A 20361-nucleotide genomic window follows, 5' to 3' on the forward strand; every position below is an offset into this window, starting at 1 on the left:
GGGGGGGGTGGGGGGGGCGTGCCCAGGAAGGGTTGGGGGCGGGTTTCAGGAGCCGGGGACCGGGAGCGAGCGCGGGACGAGCGCCGGGGGCGGGGTGGGGGGGGGGGGCCTTCGGCGGGGCCCGGGCTCCCCGCGCTGGCCCGTGGGCGGCAAAGTTTGCCTCTCCGGGTCCAGCCGGTTCTCGCGCTCCCGCAGCCCCGCAGGTGCCGCCCCTCCTCGCCGCCAGCCATGGAGCCCCCGGTCCAGATCTTCCGCGGGGAGCCGGGTCCCACCTGCCCCCCGAGCACCTGCCTGCCCCCCAACGGCAGCGGCTGGCCGCCGGGCTGGGCCGAGAGCGACGGCAACAGCAGCGGGGGCTCCGAGGGCGCGCCGCTGGAGCCCGCGCACATCTCTCCCGCCATCCCGGTCATCATCACCGCGGTCTACTCGGTGGTGTTCGTCGTGGGCTTGGTGGGCAACTCCCTGGTCATGTTCGTGATCATCCGGTGAGTGCGGGGTCTGGGCGGCGTCGCGGCTGGAGCGGGAGGCGGGGTGGGGGCGGGGGGAGTGAGGCTCCCGGGGGTGGGTGGGGTGGTCTAGTCACCCGGACGCCGGGTGGGGCGCCAGGCGGGTGGCGGGGATTCTAACCCGTCCTTGCCGGGCTCCGGAGAGTCTCAGAGCGTGGCCTCCTTGAAGTAAGGGATCTCCTGGAAGAGTTTTTGGTGGGGGACTGCGAGGCTCGCACTGCGCAGATCGGGCCGCCAGCGGTGTTTTGAGGATTTGAGTGACAGTCCTCTTGCCCCCCAAGCCCTTGCTGAAAACTGTGGTCAGGGAAAGTACTAGGGTGCGCAGCAAGGTCAGCGTCTCCTGGAAAGGGAGCTAAGTTCCTTTGCCTGGCCTTCTTGCCTGGTTGCCTGCCCCAGTTTGGAGCGCTTGGTTTTGTCCTCGGTGAATATTTCTTAAGGTAAGATTCAGGCCCATCGAATGCACTGGAGATAGTTCAGAATTTCCTGTGACTCATCAGATTGGTGTTACGGTTTATGAAGCAAAAGCCAATATACTATTTAGGGTTGTTGATATCCACACATGAGCCCTTTTAGTACTGAAATGTCATCTCATTTATTAAGAATATCAGTGATTTTTTGTAAATAAGCCATCTGATATTTATCCTCTGAAGTGTGGGTTGTGGAGGTTTTCAAAAATTGCCTTGCTTTTTATTTTCCACCGAGGGAAACTGAAGGTTCTATTACGTTGTTCTTTGGTAGAATTACATGGAAGTCGGTTTTTAGTAATGAATACCCAAATACCCACGTATATAGGCTATTTTCTGGTAAGTGAAATGTTTCTTATTTTGGTCTCTTTCAACAAAGAAAACAAGAAAAGGAAAAAAAATCTCAACTTTGACCTGGAGGCCCTTTGAAATATGTGTGTTTTACTTTGTGGAAGATGTAATGCTTTGGAAATGCACCTTGGAGAGTGGATAAGGGGTTTCCATTCCTTTGAGATAAAGGACAAAGTCAGTCTTTTCAGGGATGCTGAAGGATGAAGAAAAACTACTTTAAAAAAAATTCTCACTTTAGCTCCTTATTTATTATGAACCTTAAGAACATTATCTCTAGTAGCATGAGTCTTGAGATATCATCATCATAATAAAATGCCCATGTATTTATCTGTGTATCTAGTCTTCAGAGTTTCAGGTTTTTTATCTTCATCTGTGCTCCAGACCTAAAACCCATCATTTAAGCCTCCAAATATTATAAAGCTCATTTCACCTATAATTAGCGTTTGTACCTGGGTACACTGGGTTTCCATAATTGTGTATTGTATTTTACAGGAATTCTATCAGTGAGGAGTAAAGGCTACAGAGGGAGGGGAGATTTGAAAAGCACATCGTTTTTTCAAGTCATTAGTAATTTCAGGGCTGTTCTCCATTAGAAAGACGATTATGGCAACTGAAAGCAAAGAAAAGACAGCTGTGTTCTCAATTTCAATTAAAATTTTTAGGAGATCTTTGGTTCAGAGGCTGTGGTTTTGTGATAAAACCTTGTTACACAAAAAGAAGATGCTAGGAACAAAACCAACTCTGTTCCTACTTATGTCATATGTAAGTGCACCGGTAAAACAAAAACATCTTCTTGATATTTGAATGAGCACCTGAAGTTTTGAGTTTGAGAAGAGCTTCTTAGTTGCTTAACAACTATTTATATAGCTCTGCAGAGTAGGATAAAAAGGAATGAAGAATCTTAAAATGTGTGCAAAGACAACTCCGTGGGAGAACAGTAGACAAGAAATAGAAGTAGAAATGAAACAAATACATTTAACAATTACATGTAATTGTATATAATTAATAATCACCTTTATAAATAGTAATATAGTATACTTATTAATTATTCAAATATTTATGTAACATGTGATATGTAACTGTCTATATGTACGTGTGTGTGTGTGTGTGTGTGTATACACGTATCTCCAAAAGATATCCAGGAATAAAATTTGCTAGAAGGGAATACATCCAGCTAAACATACACAAAAAGTTAGCTGGTTCACGTAACACCATTCGTCTCCTCACCCCAGCCCCAACTACTTGGAGATGAAGTATGAAAGGTGAGGGGTTATGCTATCGTCCTGGAATGCCAACGTACCGAAACATTGGTTTGCTTGCCATCTATAGCTAAGAGGACTAAGGAGTGTTTAGAATCAGTTCAGACTGGGGGAGGGTCAAAGAATTGTTGAAAAATAAAGCTTCAGAAGAAAAGTTGGTGGCCTCGGGTTTATTTCGCTCCCAAGAAGCAGCAGAAGATTTGAAAGGGGGGCGCTGTGGTGTTCACATGGGAACGGAGAGCCCAGGCGGAGTGCAGATTCAAACGCGGCTTTCATCTTCCGTGCTGAGGACTGAGCGACACTGTTTGAAAAGATTGAGGATCACTTTGGAGAACGACGCTTTTAAAATATTATACGTTGGAAAGGGTCATGGTTCAGTCATCTGGGACATCGTTCTAGAGACGGGGTTTAGATGCTTGGATGTCAGGACAGGTACGGGTCTGAAATGGCCAGCTCAGACCTGGGGAGAAAGTTAGGGTTGTGGAAAAAGGCTTGGATTATTTTTTAGACCCGTCTTACAAATAGCTTTCCCACCTTGGGTACCTGAACTGTTGCCCAGTATCCTCTGAATGTATTGGAAGCTTCGAGGTTTTCGTCATGTCTTAGTACCAACTGCCTTAACTGCCTCATGTCGGGGCACGGTAACTTCTCACTGTGGGCACCTTAAAACGAAGCACCCCAGCCTCCCTTCTCGCCAGGCTTTCTGGTTTGTGGCCCTGGGGTGGGAGGTTCTTACCTTGGCCCTGGATCTACGTCTTTGGCTCCTGCTGACACTTTGGGTGTGCCCACGGGCGTGGCGCTTAGGATCCTAACCCTGTGTGCTCTCCACCGCCTCCTGTGTCCCTCACCTGCAGGGCACCCCCCGATGCCCACCCACACCCGGGTCTCGCCAGGCGGTCTCACCTGGGACATCTTAAACTTCCGTCCTCCCACAACTTCCACGCATACAGCTGTCTCCCCCGTAGCAGACAGGACCAAAACTTAAGGGTCTGCCAGGCCGGTAAAGCTACCTACTTCGTGTGCCTTATTTCGTTTAATCTTGATGAAATAAACTGACTGAAGTGGCACCTTGCTAACTGTGGAGCCAGCCTGACCCAGGTCCTTCCTGCGCTTTAGTCCGCTGCTCAGCTCAGTTCCTGCTGTACCATCCTGCAAACCTGTGGATGCCTTCTTGCCCGGCAGCCCTTCGTTTGCTCCCAGACTCTCTTTTCTTCTGGCCTCACCCAGACCTTGTGAGGCATCGGTCCAACCTCCCTTGCCAATACACTCAACTGCCTTGCCTTCTTGTCCTGCCTCTGTCTTCCACCAAACCTTCACCCTGGATCAAGCCACGACCTTGTCTTCCTGATTCCTCTACACAGCGAATTGAATTCTGCTGAATAAAGTCACTGTTATCTTTGCCAAGGCCAGGTCGCCGCCTTCAAGTGTATCTGACCCCAAGTCTGCCTGGTTTTTCTGTGTCTCTCTCCTATTTCCAGAAAGAGCCAATTCCCTTTCCCATTTCTCACTTAAAAAAAAAAAAAAAAAAAAACCAAAAAACACCCAACCCTAATTTAATCAATACTAATGCCTAAGCCCTCTCCCCGACCATAATTCTTCATGGTCAGGGGAATGGTCTGATCCAGTTGTGCACGGTGACTCTAGAATCCAGCTTCTGGGAGCACTTTTCCTACGTATGTGTTTCGGCAGCCGCCCTCCCCTCATTCCTTGCCATCTCAGTGGAGACGTTTCCTTCTTTCTGTCCAGGGTAATTCCCTGCCCCTGTGAGCTGAATCTCCTCACCTCCTGCTCTTCTGGAGTCTCTGCTGTGTCAGGGATCTCCTTCTTACGCTATCTGTAATCTCTCCACTGATTTTGTCTCCTAAGCATCGGGACATCCTCAAACCTCTGTCATCTTACAGGTAATCAATGTCCATGACCCTGCTACTTTTCTGGGTTCCCTTAGCTAATGGCTTCTCATCTTCCTGTGTGTTGTAGGTAAGCTTCTTGGAGGGATAATCCCTCTTGCTCATTTCTTTGTCTGCCATCCGTTCCTCAGCCCAGGGCACTTGGGTTCCCTCCCTGACGCTCTTTTACCAAAGTTAGAGCATCATCATGTTTCTGATGCTCATTTTAGGCTGGCTGTCCCCTAACTTCTGTGGAGTTTTTTTTTAAGTTTATTTATTTGTTTGGAGAGAGAGAGAGGGAAAGAGAGTGAGGGCACGAGCATACTGGGGAGGGGCAGAGAGAGAGGGAGAGAGAGAATCCCAAGCAAGCTCTGTGCTGTCAGCACACAGCCTGATGTGGGGCTCCATCCCATGAACGGTGAGATCATGACCTGAACTGAAATTGAGAGTCGGACCCGTAACCAACTGAGCCACCCAGGCATGCCATTCTGGGGAGATTTGGCATGCTCGACCAATCCTATGCCCGTTGCGTTCTCAGATAGCACCCTGTCCTTGACTCCCTGCCACGCCTTCTGGGTTTCTCTTGTCTGCATCACGGACCCCTCTTCCTCTCCTGTTTCTCAATTGGTCGTATTTTCCAGAGCCTTCTCGGAGCTTCTGTCCTCACTTTGCATACTCTCTGTATTAGTCGGGAATCAACCAGAACAGCAGAACCAGTAGGAGACGTACATGTGAAGAGATTCCTTGTAAGGAATTGGGTTACGTGACTGTGGGGCTGGCTGAGCAACTCTGGAACCCGTAGGGCAGGTGTCAGGAGAGGCAGGCTGCTGGCCCCACGTGGAACTTCCTTCTCAGGGCGGCTGCTGCTCTGCCCTATGTTAGTGCACTAGGACCTTCGTGACAAAGTGCCACCCATGACTGGGTGGTTTAAACAATAGAACTTGTTTTCTCACAGGGAGGACAGAAGTCTGAGGTCAAGGTGCCGGCCGGGCTGGTTTCTTTGGAGACCTCTCTCCTTGGCTTGTAGATGGCCCTTTTCTCCCTGTGTCCTCACAGGGTCTAACGTCGTGTATCTGTGTCCTAATCTCCTCTGATACAGACACCAGCCATATTGGATTAGTGCCCACCCTCACATCCCATTATACCTTGATTTTACCTCACTTTGCCTCTTTAAAGGCCCCGTCTTCAAATACAGTCACGTTCTGAGGTACCGGGGTTAAGACTTGACTGCGTATATCTGAGGGGACACGATTCCACCTTAAACACTGCCTGTCCCCTCTCCGTGCCCCTTAAGAAAACACCCTCCTCAAGCTTCGATTTCTATGATAGTTTTGTATATACGTCCTCTTTTGTTGAATTTAAAGAAAAGTTTTACTCTTGTGAAGGTCTGCATCTTGTTGAGTAAAACGTAAGGATGAACAAGGGAAAAATTATTAGGGCAAAAATAGAAGGAATCAAAATTGCTTGTTCCTTGGTCTTAAGGTTTGCCTTTTTCTTTTCTCATTAGTTTTCCTTGTTTCATTGCTACCACAATAAAGACCTGTGGGGTGTCAATCCTCTGCTACCTTTGCCCTGAGAGTAGAAGACTTTTGCGTCCCTACAGTTCAACCTGGGCAGTATTGAAGTGTCCTAAAAGGACATTTGTAAGGGCTTGGGAAAACAAAACAAAAACCAAATCAAAACAACCAACCAAACAACAACCAACAACAACAACCAGAACTGCAAAAATAGTCTGGATATGGTTCTGTTTCCTGAACTCAAATTTCTTCTCCAAAGGCAGCCAACCCACCCAAGCTTGCTGGGCACACAGGTTGTTCTTTTTACAAAGGCACCCGCTTTCTTGCTCATAACTTGGGGGACATAGTGTTTCCTCCCCAAGCCACTGACAGGAGTCCCACTATGCCGAGACCGTCTTAGGTTACGTGGCATATGCTGACTCAGGTCACCCCTGAGTTCATCTGGGCCCCATGGTTGAACTTGGGTCAGTCCCAGAAAAGGGTGTGGCTGTCACCAAAGTGGGGAAGTATGAGAAGTGAGGCGACCCAGTCAGAGTGTCTGCTGCCCTGCCTGCCTCTTTTCTATCCATCGCTGCACTTATATGTACACATATTCCAGATTTTCTCAGATGTCACCGTAGCCTACCTTGGATAATATCGCCAGACTACACCTGGAGAGGCGTTGAAGACAAAGCAGAGACTTGTGGGTATAATTAACCTTGTGCTGCCCCCTATCTGACATCAGCCTTACCTCAGGCTTTGATTGAAAAATAAGTTCTAGTTTATCCTGAGCCCTCTCTTGGAATCAGCATTAAACGTTTCCTTTCAAGTAAACCTAGTAAAGATCGGTCCAGAAGTCATTTTCAAAAGTGCCCATCTTGCATTTCTCGGAGTAATTATTACTTGACAAGCTCTTAAAAGAGAGAATCGGTTTCGTTGCAATTGGTGATATGGATTAGCAAAATGGAATTCGTTTCTTCCCTGTGGAACGTGATTGTAGCCGAAATCCAAATCCTTGTGGACGGCGGCAGAGATCAGAGACTAACCAGCTGCCCCTCCCCCCGAATACAAAAGAAAAAGAAAGAAAGAAAACCAAGCTGGTCATCAGCTATCCAGGCCCTAACGTTTAGCAGACTCCAGGCACAATTGTACTCTTCAAAATCACTTCCTGTTTCTGTTGACTTTATGAGTCTTTAGAATTTTCCGTGGTGACAGTCTTATAGTTGGTTTTAGGAGGGACTTCTTTCTGGCTGGGAGGTGTTTGCTCCTCTCCATTAATCACTTGGCTGTATCTCTTGAGCAGCAGTATCTGCTCAGTGGGAACTGTGCAGCTGGTACCTTCTTCACTGCAGATTAACTTCCAGATGCACTCAATTCCTCTTGCCCCCGGGGGATGCGGGTGGGGGGCTCTGGCCTCAGTGCAAAATCGTAACATTGTGTGGCTGCAGGGCAGTCTTCTCTCCTTTTCTCTAAGGTTTGGCTTATGTGGTTTGAGTGGTGCAAATAATGCCGGCTCAAAACTGTATTAACAAAAGATTTATTTATCCCCCCACAGAAAATCAGCCAATTTCTGTTTCTTTCTTTGGAGGGGACGCCAGCTTATGTCTGAGATAAAGAAAATTTACGTAAGAGAGTAGATTATAGGAGTAGGGATAATATCGTAAAAGGCTTATGTGTGTGTGTGTGTACGTGTGTACGTATTTTTATTTAAACGCTTACCTCCTTCCCTGGTCCAGCAGGCCAGACTTTAGATGAAAGAGAAAAGCAGAAAGCATGTGATGACTATGTGATGTATTCAGAGATCCCAAAGGAACTGATCCAAAGGTGGGGAGGGAAGCTTTCAGATTAACAATGGCTAGAGTTCTGAGCGAGCATTTTCTATAACAATGGGAACGATTTTCTCAGTATTAACTCCTTTAGCTTCACCAGGGGCTAAACTCTCTTCACCTAGTGAAGGGGGTGTTTCCTTCTGGTAGAGGACAGAGCGGGAGGGTAGTCTTCTCTCCTTTCTACCAGCATCCTGTGGCTTACTTTAGCTATGTCAGTTTTCTGTATAAAATTGGAAAAAGTCATTTGAGATATCTGTATACTTCTAAGTATCCAGAGAGCTGACGATTGGTACACGTCAGTCGTCTGAGGTTTGTAGTTTTCTACTGGACATTGTTAGGCATGGTAGTGCACAGCTGGATACACTAGACCATTCGTTCTGGGAGTCAAGGCCATGCCAACAGAGAATGAGCAGGTCCAGGGCACCAGCTATTGTAGTGAAATCACCACTCTGCATTCTCCCACCACCCGCATGGACAGCCTTGCCGGCCATGCAACATGACAGATGTCCACCATTCCAGCTGTATCTCACTGCCAGCGTGGTCACTGAGGTGGTGACAGTCGTGGGACGCAGGGACACAGTCTGCTCCACTGTACTCCCTATAGCTTTTGCTCTTTCCACGTGGGTGAGTAATTCTGGGGAACTGAAGGGGCGTGACCATCTACATGAATCCGTGTGAGTCTATGAATTCACATAGCGAATTCACATAGTGACTATGTGAATATAGTGAGTATATTCAATTGCAGAGTCAGATCATCGGAGCAAGTGACTGAATTTCCCTTCCTTCCCTTAAATATCAATAAGCTGTTACCCCTGAGGAAAGAACCATAATTTCAATAATAAATAATCCAAAAAGATGTCGGGTAGCCAATTAATTTCATCGGGATGAACTGAAAGTCATCTGGAGAATTCACGAGGCAAACTTCTTGTGTTTTCAAATGAACTCTTCTGAAAATTCACATTGGTAAAGCCATCATTTGTGATCATTTAAAACATAAAATCTGGAATGCTCTAAATCTGGAAAACGAATAAGTCATGCTCGTTGGCCACATAGAGAAGAGAGTGTCAAAACACGTCTCTCATTGTGCTAGTCTTCCGCTGTTGGTTTCACAGGACTGTCCAGAGAAATGTCCTTCTCCTGAGCCTGGTGTGTTGGGGGTCTTGAGACCCTAGTGCCTACAGCCCCAGGGTTGTAATATGGCGGCCAGCTTCCTGTGGGTCAGGAGCCATTGGTTCACCAGACCAAACAGCCATTCTTCAGGTGCATTCTGTTGGACCTTAGGGGTCTGCCGTAGTAAAGGGGTCTATTCAGAAAAATGACCACTCGGGTGTTTGTTTCATAATGTTGGCGCTGTGGTTTCATGGCTACTCAGAAGGCTCAGCTCTTACTTCCCACTGTCTCACTCGTTTGTGGTCTGAGGCAAGCCATTTACATCCTCCCTACTGTTTCCTCACCCAAACAATGGGTATTGCTTGTGGAAAAACTCCAACACGATAAAGTACCCGACAACCTTTGTCCAGAGGGGGGCATGCTAATGTTCTATATCCATGTCGCCTGAATCATGCCCCATTTGCTCATCTCAAAGGTTTTTATTATTATTATTATTATTATTATTATTATTATTATTTTTACCCTCATGATGCTTACTTAACCACACTTACCAGAATGTTTTTCAATCTTGAGCTGCTGGAAGAAGCAGAATTCACAGAACCACATGATTTCTCTGATAAAATCTCTGCCTCCTGGAGAAATTTTGGAATGACAGCTCCGCCTTCCTTTACTCATGAGGTGTGCACTCCACGAACCCCTGAGAAACAGCGAAGCGCAAGATCCTGTCCAGGTCTTCTCTTCTTTAAAATGTGCCCCGATCTCTTCCCCACACACCGATCCTTCCCTTCCGTCTGTCCCTCTAGTGCCTGTGGTAATTTTTGACTCCACTGGTTGAAAAGCTCCCCGGGGGCGCGGTCTGTATATTGAGTCTTTCAGTCACGCTCAGTGGCCAGTATGTTGCTGGGTATGGAGCACTTAAAAATGTGTTGAAATAATGAAACGATAAAGACAGGGGAGGAAGCTTGACTCTAACAAGAGAGAAGAGAGGGTGTGTGTATTGTCAGCGTGGGGGGCAATTGTAGGTAAGAGCTAAAAATGCCTAGAATCCACAAAATGGAAAACCTGTGTGTGTATTTAAAGACGGGTGATGATTGCCCATCAGGATCCTGGATGTATTATGCTGTCGCAAAGCTAAAAAAAGAGCTCCTGATTGAAGAAGCATCATTTAAATTTCAATTCAGACAGCACTTGGGCAGTGTACCTCAACAGGAAGGGATGCTGCTAACCCAAATATGGGCTCTTCTACCCGTATATTGTCAGAGCACAGGAGGCGCATGGGAAGGACGAGGAACCGTCTTACGACTGCTGTGTTGCAAGGTCAGTGTTCCTCCCGCTCGTGCCTCATTTTTCTCACGGCAGGTGCCGCGCTCTCCCAGAACCCCCGCCTGGTGACGCTGGTTCCTGATGGCTCAGCACAAAACCCTGTTCGTGTATGACTGCCAATCTAAGAGCACCTCCCCCCTCAATTCTCTGTAGGGAACTACGGTAGGAAGGTCTTGAGTTAATGTGTGCTGGGGAGCATTTCTTACTCCCGGAGACACGTTGTGCCGCTTTGCCAGGCGATGGCTTTCTTCATGGCCCGACCCGTGTCCCTTATCGTCATCTCCAGGTTTGTAACATTGGCAAGTGTTGCAGGGACAGCCCACAGACTTTGCTCTTTTCGTGCCATATGCTCCTGTGGGGCGTAAGCTAAAAAGTGCAACCACTCACTGCCAGCCCCCCTCCAGCTTCTCCAGACGAGCCAAAAACTTCCCACCCAGATGGTGCCATTTTACTCGAAATACTCGCAGATTTTTGTAAAGCAGTGTGGAGGAAATGGAACATAATTTCATATCTTCTCATAGTAAGAAAGCTTACTCCACACCCCCCCCCCCCCGCCCCGCCCAGGGACATCTGATTGAAAGGACTAACTACTCTCTCCATTTGATGAAATACAAACAATCCCCGAGTCCTCAACCAGACTGCCTTTGACCACGAGGGTCTTATCGCGCTGTCCCAGGATCCAGTCGGGTAACGTGCCTGAAGGACTGTCAGCAAATCCTCGTTGAACTCGTAGTTTATTCACTACTCAAAATTATACCTGTCAGTTCTCCCTTTCGGTGTGGTAAATGAGATCATGACCTGAGCCGAAATCAAGAGTCCTACAGCTTAACCAGCTGAGCCACCCAGGCGCCCCTTGCAATACCTTTTACAACCATATGACCTTGAGAAATGCACGGAAGTCTGGTGATTCTCAGTGGCCTCAGCTGTAGGATAGGGTTACTGATGCCTGCCACGTGGAGCTGGGGTGAGGACTGAGTGGGGTGCATCTGTGGGACGTACAGTAGAGTCTGATGCAGGGAGTGTTTGAAATAAGTGGGTATCGAGACTGTCATCGTTAACATGAACCAGTTGGAAACCAGAGTGATGCGGTGACACCAGGATGCTGGCAGATACGGGGTTGTCCATGGCAGGAGGGCACAGGACCATCTCTAGGTCTCTGGTAGGTGTCACCCCCGGGGGTGACAGTGGTAGCTCCCACGTGAATGGTCTGAGAAAAGCTTGTTTCTCAGGGAGCAAGGACTTTTGCTTCGACGAGTCTCATTAAAATTTTGTGTAATTTGTAGACATTTCTGTTATAGGTGCTCACCTCTCTTCTTCTGAGATCTGATGACCAGATCTGAATTCTTTAGAAGCTCAAGGCTTAAGCAGTTTCATACATTTACTTGTTGAAAGTCTTTTTGGAAGGCTTAAGAGCAAATCACTCATCATTTTGTGATTGCTTACAGGTGCACATTGTATTTTATGTGTCAACTTTTTGTTACATTCTAGGTAGTTAGCATATAGTATAATGTTAGTTTCAGGAGCAGCATTTAGTGATTCATCCCTTATGTACATCACTCATTGCTCATCACAACAAGTGCCCTCTTTAATACCCACCACCCATCTAGCCCAACCCCCACCCACCTCGCCTCCAGCAGCCCTCAGTTTGTTCTCTAGAGTTACGAGTCTCTTATGGTTTGCCCCCCTCTCATGTTTTTCCTCCGCCTGTATTCATCTGTTTTGTTTCTTAAATTCCACATATGAGTGGAATCATATGGCGTCTGTCTTTCTCTGACTTCTCTCAGTTAGCATAATGCTTTCTGGTTCCATCCATGTCAGGGCAAATGGCAGGGTTTGTTCTTTTTGATGGCTGAGTAATATTCCATTGTGTCTTCCACTTCTTTATCCACTCATCAGTCAGTGGACATTTGGGCCTTTTCCATAATTTGGCAGTTACTGATACGGACATGTTACATTTTTATCATAACTCCTTTTTCATTCCATTCATACTCTTCCAGCGTATAAGGTCGCAGGCATCATTTTTACTATTATCTTTTGTGTTCAAGCTAAACCATGGCTCTGACGAAAAACTAGGTTCCTCTCTTCTGGTCGTAACTGATGGCTTCCACATACGTAAAAGAGGGAGAGGAGGTGAAGACCATGGAGTAAATTAGACATATTCTCCGGAGCAGGGGCAGTCCGTAGCTATCTCAGGAGCTCTTTAAGATAAGCATTATATTTCTCATTTTAGAGTTGAGAATCCAAAGCCCAGTTTTTAGTGACATGTCCAAAATCTAACAGTTGGAGGGAAACATAAGGACCAGAACCCAGGTCGACCCAACTGTGTAAGGCAGGGGACGTCCGTCTAACTTCATAAAGTAAGAGGAGAATATCAAGGTCACTAATCCGAGAGCAGAAGTTAAAGGCACTGCTTGCTAAAATCTTTGTTAATATCAGGGATTTGTGGGGGACAAAATGGAAAGAATAGGAGGTCGGCCTGTAAGATGCGCTTTTCAAACATAAAACCGCATCTTAAAGAAGACAGTATTTGAACAGATACTATTTCCATCTTGCTCCCTTGAAACATTTGTTCTGTCTCAGCAAGTGGACCTTCCCTAGTTACCTGTGCCTTTATAAAGCCTAAGCCCTGAGCATTGGTCATACACATTTAATCACTTTCTAGAACTTACAGGCCACTTAATAATATTTGAGTGAAAACTGTAAAGGGAAAATATGACATATTTTAAAGTAAACTCCTCGTTCTCCAGATTAGAGCACCGCTTAGATGGCAGAGCATGAAAATGGAAACCAACCGCTCCTGACTCTGGCCGTCTTGACCATGCCTTCATCCAAGCACTGACAGGCCATTTCCTAGCCAGAAGAGGAGAGACCGGGGGGGGGGGGGGGGGGGGGGGGGGGGGGGAGGAACGATGAGAATGAAGTATGATCCTGTGTGTCACACATTTTGAGCCAGGTCATCTACTGCCTTTATGGCCATTTGATTTTATTATCTTTATGTAACAGGAACTGAAACTCAGGAAAGTTTTACACTGAGTCCAGACGCAGGATGATCTGACTTCACAGAAGACCACTCTGCCTCCCGGGAGAGCCCCGGCTGTTCTGTTACTACACGTTAAAAGACATTTCTTATGTGGATATTTATGTGTTGAGAGACACCCTGGCAGTGATCAATAATAACCACTGATTTTGATTTTGTGGCCAAAGCAGTAGTTCTCCATAAGACACCTCCTTACAAGTGCCCTTCAATGAAAGCCAAAGCCATAACATTAAGAAAGTCCGTGGGGCATGGCTGAATTACTTACGACAAGGTCTGCAAATCGGAGGTGTGTGGAAAGTAATTAACATGGATTTTCCCCTACGTATCTTAGCCTTTGGCCTCTGAAAACCTGCCGATAGCATTTGGAACATCTCCTGCCCTGTAGATCCCCGAGGGAGTGTTCTCTACGTAAAACAATCCTTTTAAAAATTCCGTTTCAGTTGAAAATGGAATTGGTCTAAACTTCATGTTATGATGGAAAGAATCATTTGGGCTTAAAGGCAATCTTTCTGACCTGCTTTGAAAATTACTGTCCCCTTGGTTGGAAGAGGAAGCAACTTAATGTGCTTTAAAAATCTCTCAAGATGAGAGTAAAGAAAAACTGAGTTATTTCTCACCTACTGTGCTAGATTACATTGAGTGCCATGATGTGTATAAAGAAGAACTCAGTCTGCTTTATGTACATAATGCATTTAAGACGAAAAAACTAGTGGCACACTGGCAAACAAAATCAACAGACTTAGTTATGTTTTAGCCATTAAGATGGAAAGTATTTTATTTATTTATTTATTTATTTATTTATTTATGATTTAAATTTATTTATTTATTTATGATTTAAATCCAAGTTAGTTAATATATAGTGTAATAATGATTTCAGGAATAGAATTTAGTGATTCCTCACTTACATATAACACTCAGTGCTCATCCCAAAATTGAATGTTATTTTCAAAGTGAAAACTGGAGAGAGGGTACTGTTGGTGGGAATGCACACTGGTGCAGCTCCTCTGGAAAACAGTGTGGAGGTTCCTCAAGAAACTAAAAATAGAACTACCCTACGATCCAGCAATTGCATAATTAAGTATCTACCCAAAGGATACAAAAATACAGATTTGAAGGAGTACATGTACCCCAATGTTTATAGCAACATTATCAACAGTAACCAAACTATGGAAAGAGCCCAAATGTCCATCGACTGATGAATGGATAAAGAAGATGTGGTATATGTGTGTGTGTGTGTGTGTGTGTGTGTGTGTGTACATATATACATGTATATATATACATATATATACATAGATATACATGTATATGTATATACATATATATGTGTGTATATATACACATACATACATAAAATAGAATATATATAACTATATATAAATTTTTATTTATATTTATATAAAATAGAATATATATAATAGAATATATATAAAATAGAATATATATATATACATAATAGAATATTACTCAGCCATCAAAAAGAATGAAATCTTGCCATTTGCAGTGATGTGGATGGAGCTAGAATGTATTATGCTAGACGAAATAAGTCAATCAGAGGAAGACAAACACCATATGTTTCACTCATATGTGGAATTTAAGAGACAAAACATACATGGGGGAAAAAGGGAAGAGAAGGAAATAAACCACAAGAGACTCTTAATGATAGACAGCAAACTATGGGTTGACAGAGGGAGGTGGGTGGGAGATGGGCTAGATGGGTGAGGGGAGGGCACTTGGGATGAGCACTGGGTGTTGTATGTAAGTGATGAATCACTGAATTCTACAACTGAAACCAGTATTGTATTGTATTGTATGTTAACTAAAATTTAAATAAACTAAAATTAAATTTAAAAAAGAAGACCATTTTGGATTTTCAAGAGACACAATCACAATGACGGATTTCTCAAAATGACCCCGAGGAAGAGTTGAGTAAGTTTTATCTTTGTTTTATTCAGGGAAAGGGAAAAGATAAATTATGTAAAAAATGCTTAAGGCCAAGCAGCTCCAGGGTTAAAATGAATTGCCAGTCACAAAATAAAGACCTGTATTATACACAAGTCTGTCCAAAAGGTCTATACGTGTATTCATCTATTTATGTATGCTATCCTTTGCCTTTTTAAAATTTAATTATATTTTGAACACAGCACGAGAATAAAAGCTAGGTAAAGTCAGAGACTTTTGCCCATTGTTTTCTACTACTCCTAATGTCTAGAACAGTCCTTTTGCATGTTAGACACCTGGATTTGACCTGAAGATGAAGAGAAATGACCTTGTTTCTTGTCTTTTAGATACACAAAGATGAAGACAGCAACCAACATTTATATATTTAACCTGGCGTTGGCGGATGCTTTAGTTACTACGACCATGCCCTTCCAGAGCACCGTCTATCTGATGAATTCCTGGCCATTTGGGGACGTGCTGTGCAAGATTGTCATTTCCATTGACTACTATAACATGTTTACCAGCATATTCACCTTGACCATGATGAGTGTGGACCGATACATTGCTGTGTGCCACCCCGTCAAGGCTTTAGACTTTCGCACACCCATGAAAGCAAAGATCATCAACATCTGTATTTGGCTCTTATCATCAACTGTCGGCATATCCGCGATAGTCCTCGGAGGGACCAAAGTCAGGGAAGGTAAGGACCATCATTGTCACCTCATTTGCAAAAACCTTACTTCTAATGATGTAAACTCCTAACGTGCAAGTGAGTAGGACACACAGCTAGGGGAAAAACCAAAAGCCAGTGGAAATACTATGCCTAAATCCATGGAAGATGAGAAACACAACCATTTGTGCTGTCCGTATCTACACATAGGAGAGGATAAAGACATTACCCAGATACAGGTGCCCAGCCTATCTGCTATTCTGGAAGTGCTTATCAGAATCTGGAGGAGTGGGGATGAAACAGGGACCCACAGGCATGTGGATTTTTAGAATACAATTACATTGCATCCTGGCGATTCTAAGATACACCTAGTCACTCCTCTTCTTTCTCCCCAAAAGAGGACCCTTAATCATTAGACATCTATGCTGGCCCTTTACTCTATTTCTTTAGGCGTTAATCTTCGCATCCCTATCATAATAGCTTCATCTGGCTGTAAGCCATTCAAAATCGGGTTCACAGATGGAGGATAGCACACATCAGCAAAACTTAGCTTTTGGACATTTTAGTTCTCACCCAATGCAAACAGGATACTTGATGTTTCTCCAGTATTTCTAAGATGGTGGTTCTAACGCCTGGGTACCTTAGAAAATACAGTTGATCCTTGAACCATGTTGGGGGGGGCATCAGCCCCATGCAGTTAAAAATCTATGTCTGACTTTTGATTCCCCAAAACTTAACTACTACTAATAGTCTACTATTGACCCAGAAGCCTTACTGATAACATAAATAGTCAACTAACATGTTTTGTATTTGTTCCTATGCTATATTCTTAGGATAAAGTAAGCTAGAGAAAAGAAGATGTTATTAAGAAAATCATAAGGTGGAGAAAATACAATTATAGTACTGTACTGTATTTGGAAAAAAAGAAACCTATGTATAAGTGCACCTGTGCAGTTCAAACCCATGTTGTTCAAGGGTCATCTGAACTAATGCCCGGGTCTCACCTCTGGAGGGTCTCTGGGTTAATTGACCTGAGGTACCGTCTGGGGGTCAAGATTTTTTAGATGGCCCCAGATGACTCTGACCTGTAGCCTGGGTGAGAATTGCTGCTGGGGAAGTTTTGCTTAGAGATTCCTTGGGAAGAAGGGAGCAGAACCACCACTTTGGACTTTATAAATGCTATTTACTGCTGTAGCAGTTCTCTAAATGGTCTAGTTTATTAGGGAGGCTCATGATACCTGGGGATACAGATAGTTGAATACGTGTAGTGGGGGGCTTGCCAGATCAAAGAAAGGGCAGGTGCTAAAATCATAGCTTACGTGGCATAGTCCACATTAAAAAAATTTTTTTTGAATGTTTATTTTTTGAGAGACAGAGAGAGAAAGAGCGTGAGTGGGGGAGGGGCAGAGAGAGAGAGAGAGAGAGAGAGAGAGAGAGAGAGACAGAATCCAAAGCAGGTTCCAGGCTCTGAGCTGTCAGCACAGAGCCTGTCGTGGGGCTCGAACTCACGAACTGTGAGATCATGACCTGAGCCAAAGTCAGACATTCAACTGACTGAGCCCCCCAGGCGCCCCTGGCACAGTCCACTTTTTTGATGAAATACAATCTTTTCCCTCTTAAACAATAAAATGAACTTCCAACTTCGCCATGGTGGATGTTAAGCTACAATACTTGGGTAAATTTTAAGACCTGTCAAACTTCATCAGAGAAGCATTTTAAAATACGATTAATTACACACAGGGTTTTGTTTCTTCCTGCATACAACAAATGGAAATAAAGTTGCAAGAAACCGTTCTGAGCCTAGGGTGTTGATACTTAATAATTGGATTCAAGAAGAGAGGCCATGTAGACACCACCAGGACTAGAAGAATGGGCTAGATAGTCAAAGAAGACGGTGATTTTCCCCATGGTAAATAAAGAACTGATTTTGATATTTCATGACATGCTTGCAGACTTAACCACTACACTCCTCTAATCACTGTCAGAAAGTGACGTCCTAGAAGCAGCGGATTTCAGTTTGGCTTTTGAAAGAGAAAAATGGGGGCGCCTGGGTGGCGCAGTCGGTTAAGCGTCCGACTTCAGCCAGGTCACGATCTCGCGGTCCGGGAGTTCGAGCCCCGCGTCGGGCTCTGGGCGGATGGCTCAGAGCCTGGAGCCTGTTTCCGATTCTGTGTCTCCCTCTCTCTCTGCCCCTCCCCCGTTCATGCTCTGTCTCTCTCTGTCCCCAAAATAAATAAACGTTGAAAAAAAAAAAAAAAAGAAAGAGAAAAATGAAGGTAGATGTAGGTTTTCCAGGAAGGAGCTGCTGTGGATGAATGTGTGCAGATCTGGTGGAAGAAGGGATCAACCAGTGTTGGGAGAAGATTAATTTGTGCAGGAAACAGAGGAGAACTAGGGAGAAATAGAGGAGAAATAGAGGAGAAAATGGGAGACAATTAAAGTAGTCTCGTCGGAGGGCTCTGTTCTTTCTTCGTTTCTTTTTTTTCTAAAGCAGGTTTTTATGTGATGAAAGATGGTCTCTGGACTCATTTCGGAGTGCTGGATGACACTCCACGTCAGGACTCTTGGATCATGAAGAGGACTGTTTTACACAATCTCTAGGCCCTGAATTAGAGCTCAATGGCATTGGTAGTTGATACTGTTGTGTTTGCGGACAATGCTCAGGAAGGAAATCAGGCGTCAATTTCACGAGCCCAGGCTCATCTGGACAAGAAATCTCAGCTAATGTTCTGGGTTTCTTCCTGGCTTCTTTTTGGTTAAGAGCACAGATTCTGAAAGCAAATAGCCTGGAATCGAATCCTGATTTCCCCATTTATGGACAGTATCACTTTGGAGACATTACTCAGACTTCTGTACCTCAGTGTCCTCATTTGCAAAATAGGGGTAGATAACAGTGTCTCCCTCCTAGAGTGTTTTCCAGATCCATCGAGTCTGTGCATGGAAAGCTGGAAAGCTGGAAAGCAGTGCGTGTGTCTGGGAAGCACTTGATCAATGTTCGCTAGCATCTGACCTGACGTAATGATTTTAACAGGTCCTGCCTTCCTGCTATGTTTACCAACATCCAACAGGGTATTCATTCAATATCGAAGGCTCTTGTGTACAGCAAAATTTTCACTTTCTGGACATAAGATGTTAAATATAACATTTTACATAGTATCCATGTGCACACCATGTCTTTTGGGAATCATAGTCTGCCTATTATAACGACTAAATAACGAAGTTGTAATGGCTACAAGCAGAAACAAAAATATTCTTAACAAACACCGCAAAAGCTTTAGTTTAGATACTAGAACTAACTCTATAATTACGACAGCCTGGAGACGTTGGAACCCATACTAAAAAAGAAAGCTGTGACCCTCTAATATAAATATAAAAGCAGAAGAAAGACTATTTTGTAGAAAAATCACTTTACTACGGTTGACGTGCAAAAAGCTGTACGTATTTAATGTAAACAACCCAGTGCATTTGGAGATAGCTATATACCTGTGAAACCATTATCCCCTCAAGACGGCAGACCTTTGCCACCTCCCGACGTTTCTTCTTGCCTTGTTTATTAGGTTTCTTGTGTGATAAGAAAATTTAACCTAAGGTCTCCACCCTCCTAGCAAATGTCAGGTATGTAGTTCAACATTGTCAGTTACAGAACCTGGGCTACATAGTAGATTCCCAGAACTTACTTACTTGCACGACTGAAACTTTGTACCCTTCCTTTGACTTGTTGTCTCCCCTGTTCCTCCTGCTCTTGGAAAGCACAATTCTTGTCTCTGCTTCTGTGAATTTGATTATTTTAGATTCCATATATAAGGGAGAGCATATAGGATTTGTATTTCTTTGTCTGGCTTATTTCACTTAGCACAATGTGTATCAGGTCTATCCATGTCGCCACAATTGGCAAGATTTCTTTCTTTTAAAAGACTGAATAATATTCTGGTGTGTGCGTGTGTGTGTGTGTGTGTCACCAGTTTGCATTCCCACCAACAGGATCCCTTTTCCGCACATTTTTGCTGACACATCTTTTTTTTTTTTTTTTAATAATAGCCACCCTAACAGGTTTGAGGTGATTTTGATTTGCATTTCCCTGTTGATTAGTGGTGTTGAGCACCTTTTTATATACCTGTGGGCAATTTGTATGTCTTTTTTGGGGGAGACGTCTGTTCAGGTTCTTTGCCCGTTTTTAAATCAGATTATTTGCTTTTCCACTATTGAGTTGTATGATCTCCTATATATTTTAGATATTAGCCCCTTATCAGATACATGATTTGCGGATATTTTCTTCCATTCCACAGGCTGCCTTTTCAATTTGGTGATTGTGTCCTTGGCTGTGCAGAAGAGGGTTTTTTTTTTCTTCTTTTTTTCTAGGTTGGATTAGTTTGATGCAATCTTGCTTGTTGATTTTTGGTTCTGTTACTTGTGCTTTGGGGTCGCATCCAAAAAAAATCATTGCCAAGACCACTATCAAGAAGCTTTTCCCCTACGTTTTTTGTAAAAGTTT

General features: G+C 44.4%; 1 protein-coding gene across 4 annotated transcripts in view; it reads left to right on the forward strand.

Annotated features, from left to right (window-relative positions):
* Positions 1-136: 136 nt before the first annotated feature.
* OPRK1 (opioid receptor kappa 1) overlaps positions 137-20361 on the forward strand; it is a 29238-nt gene continuing 9013 nt past the window's right edge. The window contains exons 1-2 of one of the 4 annotated variants that reach the window (XM_040487800.1): positions 137-485; positions 15547-15899. In XM_040487800.1, coding sequence (XP_040343734.1) covers positions 229-485; positions 15547-15899 — 610 coding nt within the window. In that variant the 5' untranslated portion in view covers positions 137-228. Of the gene's footprint in view, positions 486-815; positions 944-8808; positions 10219-15030; positions 15188-15546; positions 15900-20361 lie in introns of those variants that run through there. The other 3 variants (XM_040487803.1, XM_040487801.1, XM_040487802.1) reach the window with 3 other exon arrangements.

The sequence above is a fragment of the Herpailurus yagouaroundi genome, unplaced genomic scaffold, assembly GCF_014898765.1.
Source record: "Herpailurus yagouaroundi ecotype Mexico unplaced genomic scaffold, PumYag 165, whole genome shotgun sequence".
NCBI lineage: Eukaryota > Metazoa > Chordata > Mammalia > Carnivora > Felidae > Herpailurus > Herpailurus yagouaroundi.